This window comes from Eutrigla gurnardus (assembly GCF_963514095.1).
Source record: "Eutrigla gurnardus genome assembly, chromosome: 21".
In the NCBI taxonomy this organism is placed as follows: Eukaryota; Metazoa; Chordata; class Actinopteri; order Perciformes; family Triglidae; genus Eutrigla; species Eutrigla gurnardus.
The window spans coordinates 484,175-497,345 of NC_139932.1; the positions used below are offsets into that span (position 1 = coordinate 484,175).

The 13,171-nt window shown below is 43.3% G+C and overlaps 1 protein-coding gene across 1 annotated transcript in view; it reads left to right on the forward strand.

Annotated features, from left to right (window-relative positions):
• Window positions 1-8,902: 8,902 nt before the first annotated feature.
• LOC311031945 (calcium-activated potassium channel subunit beta-4-like) overlaps window positions 8,903-13,171 on the forward strand; it is a 95,198-nt gene continuing 90,929 nt past the window's right edge. Inside the window, exons 1-2 of the mRNA XM_084038541.1 lie at window positions 8,903-9,108; window positions 12,546-12,716. Coding sequence (XP_083894667.1) covers window positions 8,944-9,108; window positions 12,546-12,716 — 336 coding nt within the window. The 5' untranslated portion in view covers window positions 8,903-8,943. The remainder of the gene's footprint in view (window positions 9,109-12,545; window positions 12,717-13,171) is intronic.

Here is a 13,171-nt window from a genome sequence, read left to right on the forward strand (position 1 = left end):
TAGGAATCGGATCAACGGTTTAGGAGGAGTTCGTTAAAATATACAGCATGAAAGAGGCGAAAAATCGGTTAAAATTTCACATTAAATTCAAAATGGCTGACTTCCTGTACATTTTAGGGTATGGGTCCAAGAGGCTTTTTTATACATCCCTACATACTCTACGTACCTACAAAGTTTCATACAGGTACGTCAAAGCCAAAGGTGATCTTTCTCTTCAGAGGAGCGGAAAAAGTGTAAAAACATGATATTTCCAGGTACCATCAGGTGGCGCTCTGAACTCATGTCAATATTGCAGTGCACACATGTTCAGGGTGGGAGTCTCATCAAACGTGAGAAGTTTGAACCAGATTGGATGATGGACACTGAAGTTATAACAGTTTAGAGTATTGTGGCGAAGCATGAAATTCGTCCATGTTCAGGGCGTTGTAATTGCGCTCCCGTAGGACTTATGTAAGAACTTTCGATGATTTTTAATTGGTGAGGCCTGTAGAACAGGCTCACAAAGTTTGGTAGGAATCGGATCAACGGTCTAGTAGGAGTTCGTTAAAATATACTGCATGAAAGAGGCGAAAAATCTCTTAAAATTGCACATTAAATGCAAAATGGCTGACTTCCTGTTGGGTTTAGGGCATGGGTCCAAGAGGCTTTTTTGTACATCTCTACATGTTCTATGTACGTACAAAGTTTCATGCAGGTACGTCAAAGTTAAAAGGTGTTCAATATCCCAAAAGGAGCCGTAAAAGTGTAAAAACATGATATTTCCAGGTACCATCGGGTGGCGCTCTGACCTTAGGTCAATATCACAGTGCATACGTGTTCAGGGTGAGACTCTAATCAAACATGTCAAGTTTTGAGCAGATTAGACATTGTATCCTGAAGTTACAACAACTTCCTGTACACTGGCCAAAACGCAAACCCTGGCCACGCCCTTTGACTTATGTAAGACCTTTTGATGATTTTTCATCATTGAAGTCTTGAGTACATGATGACCAAGTTTGAGATGAATCTGATAAAGCTGCTAGGAAGAGTTCGCTGAAGTATAAAACTTAACACTTTCTATCGCCAGTAGGTGGTGCTCTGAATATCAGTCAATATTGCAGTGGATATGTGTTCAGGGTGGTACTTTTGACAAACATGTGACGTTTTGATCATATCAGACTGAAGTTTTGATCATATCAGACAATGTACATTGAAGTTATAACAGTTTAGATTTTTGTGGTCGAAGCATGAAATTCGTCCATGTTCAGGGCGCCGTAATTGCGCTCCCGTAAGACTTATGTAAGACCTTTTGATGATATTTAATTGTCGAGGCCTCTAGAACAGGCTCACAAAGTTTGGTAGGAATCGGATCAACGGTGTAGGAGGAGTTCGTTAAAATACAAACCTTTCAATTGAAAAATGGCTGATTTACTGTAGCGCCCCCAAGTGGTCAATTTTAATAAAACTTTCAGGATATGTTCCAGGGAGATAAATGAACATATCCTGCAAGTTTCGTGATGATTGGGTTAAATATTGTGGAGTTATGTGTATTGATTTACAGAGTCCCGCCCCTTTTGATGTTCATTGGCTAATAACTTCTTAACGCACTGATATTTTACAAAGCCTTTGATATGACTTGATCAAATTGGTCTAGTGATGATCCACAGCAATTTTGGTGAGAATGGGATCTACGGTTTAGGAGAACTTAGCAAAAACATATTTTTCAGAAAATTCAAAATGGCGGACAATTTTGGTAGGCGGACTTTAGTAGTCCCGATGGCAATTTTGTAGAGCACACTTGCCTGCACATGTGTGCAAAATTTTGTGTCAATTGGAGTTACGGTGTGACATTTGGTCTAAAACGCGTTAGGTGGCGCTAGAGAGCCAGTTGTTTGTGGCCAAGTATGAAACCTTAAAAATCTCAAATTTTTCACCAGTCCCCATGAGCTCAGAAATTTTTTTCAACTTCTGAATAAGATAAGGCCTCCAAAACAGCGACACAAGTCGTAGAAAAAAAAGAATTAAAACTGCGAGCAGTGATAACGGGCCCTCGCATGGCACGTAACTCGGTTAGTGCTACGGCCGCCTGACGTGTCGGACCGCCTGGCCTGGCCACCGCCACGGGGCGGGTCGTCCCCGGCCACCGCCACGTGGCCAGTCGTCCCCCGTCGTCCCCGGCCACCGCCACGGCGCGGGTCGTCCCCGGCCACCGCCACGGCTGGCGTCTGTCGTCCCCGGCCACCGCCACGGCGCGGGTTGTCCCCGGCCTCCGCCACGGCGCAGGTTGTCCCCGGCCATCGCCACGCCACTGGTCGTCCCTTGCCTGAATCGTCGCGTCGATCACCGTATCAGACGATTGAAGTTGTCGTTGCTAGACTGTTGTGCAAAGTTCCACGACACTGGGGCCTTATACGGGTGTAAAAACATGACATTTTATGTCGCCAATAGGTGGCGCTCTGATTGTGAGTCAATATTGCAGTGCAGACGTGTTCAGGGTGGGACTCTCATCAAACGTGAGAATTTTGAACCGGATCGGACAATGGACACTGAAGTTAAAACAGCTTAGTGTTGTGAAGCATGAAATTCGTCCATGTTCAGGACGCCGTCCTGGCCACGCCCTTGGACTTATGTAAGACCTTTCGATGATTTTGCATCGTTGAAGCCTCTAGAACAGTCTCAGCGAGTTTAACAGGAATCGGAACAACCCTTTAGGAGGAGTTCGTTAAAATATACTGCATGAAAGAGGCGAAAAATCGCTTAAAATTTCACATTAAATGCAACATGGCTGACTTCCTGTTGGGTTTAGGACATGGGACCAAGAGGCTTTTTTGTACATCTCTACATGTTCTATGTACCTACAAAGTTTCATGCAGGTACGTGAAAGTTAAAGGTGTTCAATATCCAAAAAGGAGCCGTAAAAGTGTAAAAACATGATATTTCCAGGTACCATCAGGTGGCGCTCTGACCTAAGGTCAATATCACAGTGCATACGTGTTCAGGGTGAGACTTTAATCAAACATGTCAAGTTTTGAGCAGATTGGACATTGTATCCTGAAGTTACAACAACTTCCTGTACACTGGCCAAAACGCAAGCCCTGGCCACGCCCTTTGACTTATATAAGACCTTTCGATGATTTTTCATCATTGAAGTCTTGAGTACATGATGACCAAGTTTGACGTTAATCTGATAAAGCTGCTAGGAAGAGTTCGCTGAATTATAATATTTAACACTTTCTATCGCCAGTAGGTGGCGCTCTGAATATGAGTCAATATTGCAGTGCTCATGTGTTCAGGGTGGTACTCTTGACAAACATGTGAAGTTTTGATCATATCAGACAATGTACATTGAAGTTATAACAGTTTAGATTTTTGTGGTCGAAGCATGAAATTTGTCCAAGTTCAGGACGCTGTCCTGGCCACGCCCTTAGACTTTTGTAAGACCTTTCAATGATTTTGCATCGTTGAGGCCTCTAGAACAGTCTCAGCGAGTTTGGCATGAATCGGATCAACGGTGTAGGAGGAGTTCGTTAAAATACGAACCCTACAATTCGCTAAAATGGCCCAAAATGGCTGATTTATTGTAGCGCCCCCGAGTGGTCAATTTTAATAAAACTTTCAGGATATGTTCCAGGGAGATATGTCAACATATCCTGCGAGTTTTGTCATGATTGGGGTAAAGGTTATGAAGTTATGTGTATTGATTTCTAGAGCCCCGCCCCTCTGATGTTCATTGGATAATAACTTCTGAACGCAGAGGTATTTTACAAAGCCCTTAATATCGATTCATCAGCTCGGTCTAGTAATGACACACAGCAAATTTGGTGAGAATCGGATCTACGGTTGAGGAGGAATTAACAAAAACGTGTTTTTCACAAAATTCAAAATGGCGGAAAATTTCGGTAGGCGGACTTTTGTAGTCCCAATTGCAATTTTGTAGAGCATACTTGCCTGCACATGTATACCAAATTTTGTGTCAATTGGAATTACGGTGTGAGGGGTGTGGCCTAAAAGGCATTAGGTGGCGCTAGAGAGCCACTTTTTTGTGGCCAACTATGAAACCTTTAAAATATCAAATTTTTCGCCAGTCCCCATGAGCTCGGACATTTTTTTCAACTTCTGAATATGATAAGGCCCCCAAAAAGGCCGTCGAACTTGCGAAATAAGAAAAAGAAGAAACGACAGCATTTCAATAGGGCTTCGCTGCCCGACGTTGTCGGCGCTCGGGCCCTAATTATAATAATAAGAAACACTACAGTTTCAATAGGGCTTCGCAGCCCGACGTTGTCGGCGCTCGGGCCCTAATAATTAATAAATGTCCTGCTCCACTCTGATGTTACAGTGCTTGGCTACAAAGTTTGTTCATCCACAGATATCTTCACTGTCACTTGATTCGGGCTGCAACTAACAATTATTCCCATCTGAGAAATAGAAAACATTTTGTGACATTTTTACAAGAACATTTGACTTAAACGATTAATCAACTATCAAAATAGTTGGCGATTAAGTGTTACCCTACAGGGCATAATGAAATATCCCTGACTTAGAGAGATGCAGTGATGGCCTCTCTTAGGTGCCTATACAAGTTCACAGCCTAATAGGGATCTCTTGATAGAGTCAGATGGGACTCCGCCATGAAGATGTTGCATAGTTCATACACATCTGGATCGCATGGTATCGGCCGGCGAAAGACACATTCATCTTTGCACAGCTGAAGATGTTCATCTTCAACAGGGGAAAGGAAGTCTCTGGTCCCGTAGAGTTGAGGCAATGCATACATCACATTGGGCCGACCACTGGGGACACTGATGTTTTTCGATGGTCTGATTGTGTGTGTATTCCAGACCTGTGCAGTGTCATCCAACTCATCCTGTTAAAAAGAATATACAAAATACAATTAGGAAGAACTGTACATACATATATACCTAAATAGTGCAACAAAAAATGTATCCACAATTCTCTCTGTCTCTTTCTTCTTTTTCTCTCCTCTCTCCCCTCCTCCCTCCCTCCCTCCCTGTCTTTTTCCTCACCTTCTGTCTCTCTCTTCCCTCAGTCTTTTTACCTCCTCTCTCCCCTCCTCCCTCCCTCCCTGTCTCTTTCCTCACCTTCTGTCTCTCTCTTCCCTCAGTCTTTTTACCTCCTCTCTCCCCTCCTCCCTCCCTTCCTGTCTCTTTCCTCACCTTCTCTGTCTCCCTCCTCCCCCATCCTCCCTGTCTCTTTCCTCACCTTCTGTCACTCTCCTCCCTCAGTCTTTTTCTCTCCTCTCTCCCCTGCTCCCTCGATCATTCCTGTCTCCCCCCTCTCTCTCTCACACACACACACACACTCACACACACACACACACTCTCTCTCTCTCTCTCTCTCTCTCTCTCTCTCTCTCTCTCTCTCTCACCTGGATGAGTCCCATGCAACAGAACTGAAGGATGGCCTTGTCCAGAAATCCGCCGTCAAAGAATCCATTGTCTCTGATGTCTGCAAACAAGCACATCCAGAACTCCACACACTGGTTGCGCAGAAAACACCACCAATACTCGATTCGTTGATTGGCGGTGCTTGCTCCCTCCAGGTAGCTATCAACAGTGCCGTCAGGATGGATCGGGACAAGGAACCGCTGAAAGCCTCTAACACGGCCGTTTTCGGTCCCGAGATCGCCTCTCACAATCCTAGGGCAGCCCCCTAAACGTTGGACTGCATCAACGTAATAACCCCCGATCAACTTTGGGTCACTACTCGTGGTATAGGCATTAAGCCAGATTATTTTCCTGGAAAAACCATCGATGCTTCCGTTGATACAAAAGCCATATGGCTTCAGTTTGTCATAGCTGTCCATGTGCCAAATGAAGTTAGGACCTCTCGAAAAGTAGCTCCGTCGTCTTAGGCGTCTTGCTTGCCTAAGAGACACTCCTCTCGGGTCCAGCTCCTTCAACACCAACCACACATCCTCCTTCTTTACTCGTAGTCCATGTTCTCTACATTTAGCGTACATCCACCGGTACCCGTGAAGCTGGCCAGAGTACTGTAGTTCGTTGCTGATGAATTCAACCAGGACCGCAAGATCACAGTACTCTTTACGACGAGAAAGCCCCCTCGCCCTGAGTATTCTTTTCAGATGTCTCTCACTTATGTCAAAGCCATGTCTACGTGCAAGAACGGATTTGATATCTTTATATGTTAGGCCAATACCAAAATAGAAATCAATAAACTTCTCCCACGGATGATGGGTAGGCTCCTCCATTGCTGTGTCTGTTTTCTTCTTCTTCTTCTTCTTCTTCTTCTTCTTCTTCTTCTTCTTCTTCTTCTTCTTCTTCTTCTTCTTCTTCTTCTCGTGTTCCGGCAGGCTGTATGTCTGTTTCACTTTCGGTTCACTGAAGTAGGAAAGAACTTTGCGAGATCTCGCAATACTTTTTGCGAGATCTCGCAAAAAAAAAAAATCCTTCCATGACCCTTTAGGGGCTCCGTAGATTAGCATAAAGTAGATTCACTTCAACTTTATGCAAATGAGGAGCGGCCAACTCGCGCGCCGTCTCTCGACATTCGCCAGAATGCTACCAGCGCCAACGCTACCAGAATGCATTGCACGGCTTTTCACATAGACAATGAATGGGACGTGGGGAAACACCGCTGCCTGTGGACATGTACTTGACACCAGACGTGGAGCGCCGCGAATAGGCGCGGCCGTCCCGCGCCGTGAAGCGATCATTTCCGCGTCTGCTCTATTTTTTGCACGTGCCGCGAGTGAACGCGTCACAGAAAAAATCACACAGAGAAACACGAGACAATCCGGTCAATTTTCAAAATAAAAGCAATTTTCAAAATAGAGAGAAGAAAACAATTAATAAATGTGAAGAGTAGATAAACAAATATGTGTATTTCAACGGTATATCTGCACTACTATTGTCTACTACCATACAAGTGTACAAACTTCTTGGTTACAGAAACATGGGTTATTTACTCCATAATGAAAAAAATAGCTCTGAATGAACAACGGCTGAGCAGAAGCACTTGTCGATCGTCACGGAGAAATACGCATCTGGTGTGAACAGGGTGGCAGCGGACCGCGCACGATTTTCGTCGGTGCGCTTCCGCGGCCGGTGTGAACCCGGCGTAAACCGCACCCCACTGCCACAATATATATATATAGGGTTGTACGTCTCTCTGTGATAAACAATTCGATATGCATCTAGATACACAGGTTATGATTCGATTCAAAAACGATATCCTTTTATTACAGACCGATTCAAATCGATTCCATACAGTGTAAGAACGATACGATTTGATTCTACGGTTAATATTTGTTTTAGATATTTTATAAAATAAAGAAGCCAATTCTCTGCACGGTGGTGTAGTGGGTAGCACTGTCGCCTCACAGCGAGAGGGTCCCGATTCGATTCCTGTGTCAGCCCCGGGTTCCTTCTGTGTGGAGTTTGCATGTTCTCCCCGTGTAAGCGTGGGTTCTCTCCGGGATCTCCGGCTTCCTCCCACAGTCCAAAGACATGCAGGATGGGGATAGGTTGATTGATGACTCTAAATTGCCCGTAGGTGTGAATGTAAGCGTGAATGGTTGTTTGTCTCTACATGATAGACAGACTGGCGACCTGTCCAGGGTGTACCCTGCCTTCGCCCAATGACAGCTGGGATCGGCTCCAGCCCCCCCCCCCCCCCCCCCCCCCCCCCCGCGACCCTGAATACAGGATAAGCGGTAGACAATGGATGGATGGAAAAAGCCAATTCTATGAAAGTGACAGTAAAATAGAAAATCAACAACGTCAATCACATGTCATTGTCTTTATTTTTAGACATGGACCAAAAAAAAGTCGGGCTGAATCGTTGGATGGCGGTCACAGGACAGTGTCGTAGACGCTACCCGTGCTGCGGCCGCCACTTGTGGTGCAAGTTGAGTCACAAGCGATTGACATTCAAAGCCTTCCATCTCTCACGTCGTGGAGTGCCTGCGGTCACTCGGCAGCATTGCAGCCGCCTACCTGTGCTGCGCCCGCCTCTCCACCTCCACCTCCTCCATGTTCCGTGTTGTCCCTTGTTTATCACTCATACCAGCTAGGCAGCTACGGCGTTTTGCGCACAGCTTCAGCTCTCGCGTTGTTTTAGAGACGCTGGTGTAATGCCGCCAACCGCTTCAAAGTCTTGCGATACCCGATCCATGACTCTATAATCGATTCATCTAGGAATTCATTGATAATTTGTATCGATTGACGAGGCTGCTACCGATGCAGCCGTATCTCTCACTTGTTGAGCCGAATATCCGGTCGCATCGGTTCATCGTTCACAATATATATATATGTATACGGCAACATTCACAACGAAATGTTGCAGCTGGTAAAAGTGGAGCTCATTTGAATTACATTATATACTGCTGCTTATTTAATCTATAATAACAAATCATCATCATCATATATTATTTGATTACATGTTTATATATTACAGGTTCACATATTATTTATGTGAAGTAACTTAAATTAGTAAATAAATATAGTGAAGTGGAGGTATAAAGGGACTGAAGATGTATACTATACTATAGCACACATACCTCAAAATTGTACTTAAGTACAGTACTTGAGTAAATGGCATTGTGAACATAAGACTTGACAGAGTATTTTTAATGAGACATATTGATATTATTACTACAGTAAATCATATTTTAGAGTACTTCTTTCATTACTCGTACCAGATAAATACACTAACAGATATACATTGGGAAGGAGAGAATCGAGGATAAATAGAGAGAGTAGAGTATGAGAGAGAAAGGAGGAGGAGTGGGAGGAGGAGGAGGAGGGGGAGGATAAATGAAGCCGGAGGGAGGTGAAACAGATTTAGAAGTAGAAAGCAGCCGGTGTTTAAACTCAACAGTTTCTCAGGCGAGCACCGTCGCCTCCTCCTCCTCCTTCATCCTCCTCTTTCTCACCTCCTCCTCCTCCTCTCCATGCCGGCGGAGGTCTCCGCGGGGCTGCCATGGCGAAGATCCGGGTGTCGTACGAGTACTCCGAGGCCGAGGACAAGAGCATCAGGCTGGGGTTGTTCCTGATCGCCTGCGGGATCCTCAGCCTCTTCATCCTTGGCTTCTGCTGGCTCAGCCCGACCCTGCAGAGTCTGCAGAGCAAGCCGGCCAACTGCACGGTGAGCCCGGCTTCGAGCTCCAAGCAGCCGCCGCTGCTTCAGACCCGAGCTCCGGTAGTGTTAAGCTAGTGGAGGCAGCGTTAGTAGACTTACGTTTCCTTGGAGCAGTGTAGTAGGCGTGTTGTTGTTGTATAGTATCGGTAGTACTGTTGTCATTACGAGCAGTAACACTAGTATTAGTATTAGTATCGTCAGTGATGACTCGTGTCCACATTAGTAGGTGTGATACGAGGCAACAAGTGACTGTGAAGGATGTTATCACCATTATTCATCTTCTATGAGCTCTACTAATTGGTGTAGAAGCAATTTTATTCCCATGTATTATATAAAGACGAATATTAAGACAAGTATCCAACTTATTAGTTAGAACAGGAGCCCAGTACTCGATAGGTGTATTAGTTGTGTAACTTGCTACATACTAGGCTACTATAAGTAAGTATTATTACGATTGTGTTGTTGTCAAATGAGTATGAGTTATATCATTATGAGTAGTAGAAGCAGTACTAGTTATGTAGTATCATGTGGTATTACTGGTGTACAGATGAGTATTTGTGATAGTATTAGTGACTGTGTGGAGGTTATTATTAAGCTATTTTAATAGTACTTATATGTGTTGCATCAATATCACATATGACTATTTTTGCGTTATATTAAGACTAACACTAGCATCCTGCATTTGACACATAGTAGTAGTTCTTTGTTCTTTGTTTTATCAGTGTCGTTGCATTCATATTTAACTTCTCACAGTGGTATATTTCTTCTTGTTATAATAGAAGGATTTTGTATTGATTTTTAAATTGGTAGTAATGTTGTCATTAAGAGCAGTACTAGTAGTAGTAGCATTAGTAATGTAGTATAATTGTTACTGCTGTCAGCATTAGGTGGTAGTACTAGACTGTGAAGGTTAGTATCAGTGTTATTAAACTATTATTAATTATACTAGTGGGTGTTGCAGCAATGTTAAATATTAGAAAAATTTTGTATGATATCAATGTGAAATTATTTTAATCACAAGTTAAATAATTTAATTTACAGGTAAAAATGGTCTTGTTTGCTCATAACAATCATCATTAACTTGAAAGTTTTACTGTTGATACAAGGAGGGTTTGTCCTCCTTCAGGTCATTTGGTCTTTCATGCTGCGTCACTGTGGATTATTAAAAGTGCTGGCACAGTGTTTCAAAGCTGTTGGGAGTTTTCATGACATAAATTACAATCACAGCCTGCACTCCTGGCTCTTTACTGTGGATGATGAATTCATGCCAGCTTGATTTATCTGGCTGTTAGCTTATTGCATCATCCTGAAATCATGTTCATGCATTACAGAGAGTGGAAGCTTTTTGTTTTTTCGTCTTTAAATCACAAACTTATGAAGCAGTGAGAGAGTCCGCGCTGTAATTCAACCTTGTGAAAATCACCACATTGTTTAGTTGATCAAAAATGACTATTACTGTAATACAAGTAATTAAAATGTGTGCATTGATATCAGATCCTCCAATCCGAGTTCCATCAATGATTCACTGATGCAGATCCCATATTCACCATGACACATGCTCACAACCTGAGCACAAGCTTCTGATGGAGGCGTATGAGGAGTTCAAGCTCCTCCTAAAAAGAAAGGAAACACAGCAACCATGTGAAGTACTGTGGTTTAATGAACCAGACGCTGTTCTCTTGTTACTGCACCGCTTTAATCTTGAGCTCGAATACAATATGAACAACATTTGACAGCTACAGTGGCTGGGGAGGGACATACAAGGCAAACTCACACTTTATATATTGCTCTCAGCGCTTTTTCGGGACATTACAACCACAATCAGAGAGAGGGGAAAAGAGAGTCCTGAAAGGCTCCCAGCTAAATCAGCATCTTTACCTGATCCACGTAGAAGACATGAAAATTCAGAACGTGCTTTTTCTGAATCAGTTTTGCGCATTCTCAAACCATTTATTTTCATTTTTAACATTTGAAAAGGCTTTTAGGATGAAGCCTTACTAATGTATTTGGCACATTTATTTCAGGTAGCATTGCAGCTGTTAATGGAGCATAAACCTTCCCAAAATTCGAAATAAAATGCAATAGCTAGAGCCGCTAATGTTAGCTGCTCTGATAACTCTGATAGCATCCATTGCCACCTTGCAATTAACCTGTAACCTCCGCAAACCATGTAGTTAGCTAATGAAATGCTCTTTGGCTTTGAAAGGACCTCCCATGTTACAACCATTAGAGAAACCATAAGAGAAAATACCCTCCAAATTGGGTTTAGGGAGAAGAGTACTGTGTTCACAGAAATCTAAAATTTGACTTGTACCTACCCGCTATTGCTGTTTGGCTCTCACATAACCGTTGGCTCTGGGAATGTCCAGGTGTTTGGGGTTTTGGAGGAAGGTTATTCGTACCCCTTTAGCAGAACTAACGGGGACAATTGCCAATAGATCCAATGATGATTCCTAAATCTCCCTTACAATCAAAACATGCAAAGTCTGGGTGGGATGCCTGACTGCAGCTAATAATAATAATAATAATAATAATATAAGTAATAATGAATTTAATTCTTATAGCACAATTTAAAATCTCACAGTGGTTCACAAAAAGTAAAAACAACAATAGCCAATACCTTGGCTGCTAAAATTTAGGTCATTTAGCAGACGCTTTTGTCCAAAGTGACTTACAATAACTACATTTGTCAAAAGAAGCAAACAATGAAAACAAAAGATATCATTGCATTACCTTAAGAACAACAGTGCTATGATCAAAGTGTGTGTGGGGTTGGGGGGGTGTTAGTGGGTCATGCTATGTAGAGTCGAGGTGAAGTCTGAACAGGTGAGTCTTGAGCCTTTTTCGGAAGATGGCAAATGACTCTGCTGTCCTGACATTGGTCGGGACTTCGTTTCACCACTGAGGCGCCAGAACAGAGAAGAGTCTGGACTTTGCTGAGTGACATTTGTTTGATTTCAGCGATGGTGGTACCACCCGGCCAGCTGAAGTAGAGGAGCGAAGTGCTTTCTTCGGGGCGTGTGGTTTGACCAGTGTTTGAAGGTAGATGGGTGCCGTTCCATTGATGGCCCTCCATTGTCTTGAACCTTAAAACAAAACAATTTACACAAAAGAACCATGCAGGGAAATAGGATAGGTATATCATTAAAAAAAAATCTCAGGACCCAAGATGAAAGTTATAATATATAAATAATTTTGTGTCCAGCATTGAAATCCTCATTATGCCTGAGCTTTTCTTACCTGGAACTATCATCAACACATTTCAACGATGTGTGACCGAACAATAAGGACCCATTCAATATGTAATTAAATTAGGATGCTCTGTGTGTGTTGGTTGTGGTGGTGTAGATATGGAAATGAAAATGTAATTGGCAACTTGTTGTATGTAATTGGTTGGTGCTGCAACAAACTAAATGGGGTATTGTCATCCTCTCTTGGTCCAGGTGGTGTCAGTGTTGCGCCCGGAGGAGATGTTCGAGTGTGTGTTTACATGCGGTGCCGACTGTAAAGGGACGTCCCTTTATCCCTGCCTGCAGATCTTCGTTAACAACTCGGAGTCAAACTCGGTGGCTCTGCTGCACTTTGATGAGCAACAGTTGGTCCTCAACCCAAAGGTAACAACCAAAAGTCCAAACAAAAATAGGCCAATGTAAATTTTGAGTATGAAGATTTTTTTTTCCACAGGTATATCACCTGTAGTTTGAATTTCGTATTGAATTGTGGGAGCAAGAACCTCTGTTAGCCCAAAAATTGAGGCAGCAAAATACAAAACGAATGCTTATGTTGTAGAGTTGGAGAGAGTTGTTCAACTTTCAGCAACCTGTGTGTAACGTTTACCTTACCAGGTATGCGTCAGGGATGTTTTGCTTACAACTTTACAGACTCCAATTTATCTTTTGATGTAAGTGTGTGACAGAGCGGCTCTGACTGCGGGCAGCAACACACACATATGCACATGCACGCGCACACAAACACACACACACACACACACACACACACACACACACACACACACTCTCTTGAAGGGAAGCGTCCACTGTCTTCTATTCAGCAGGTTGATGTGCCAAAC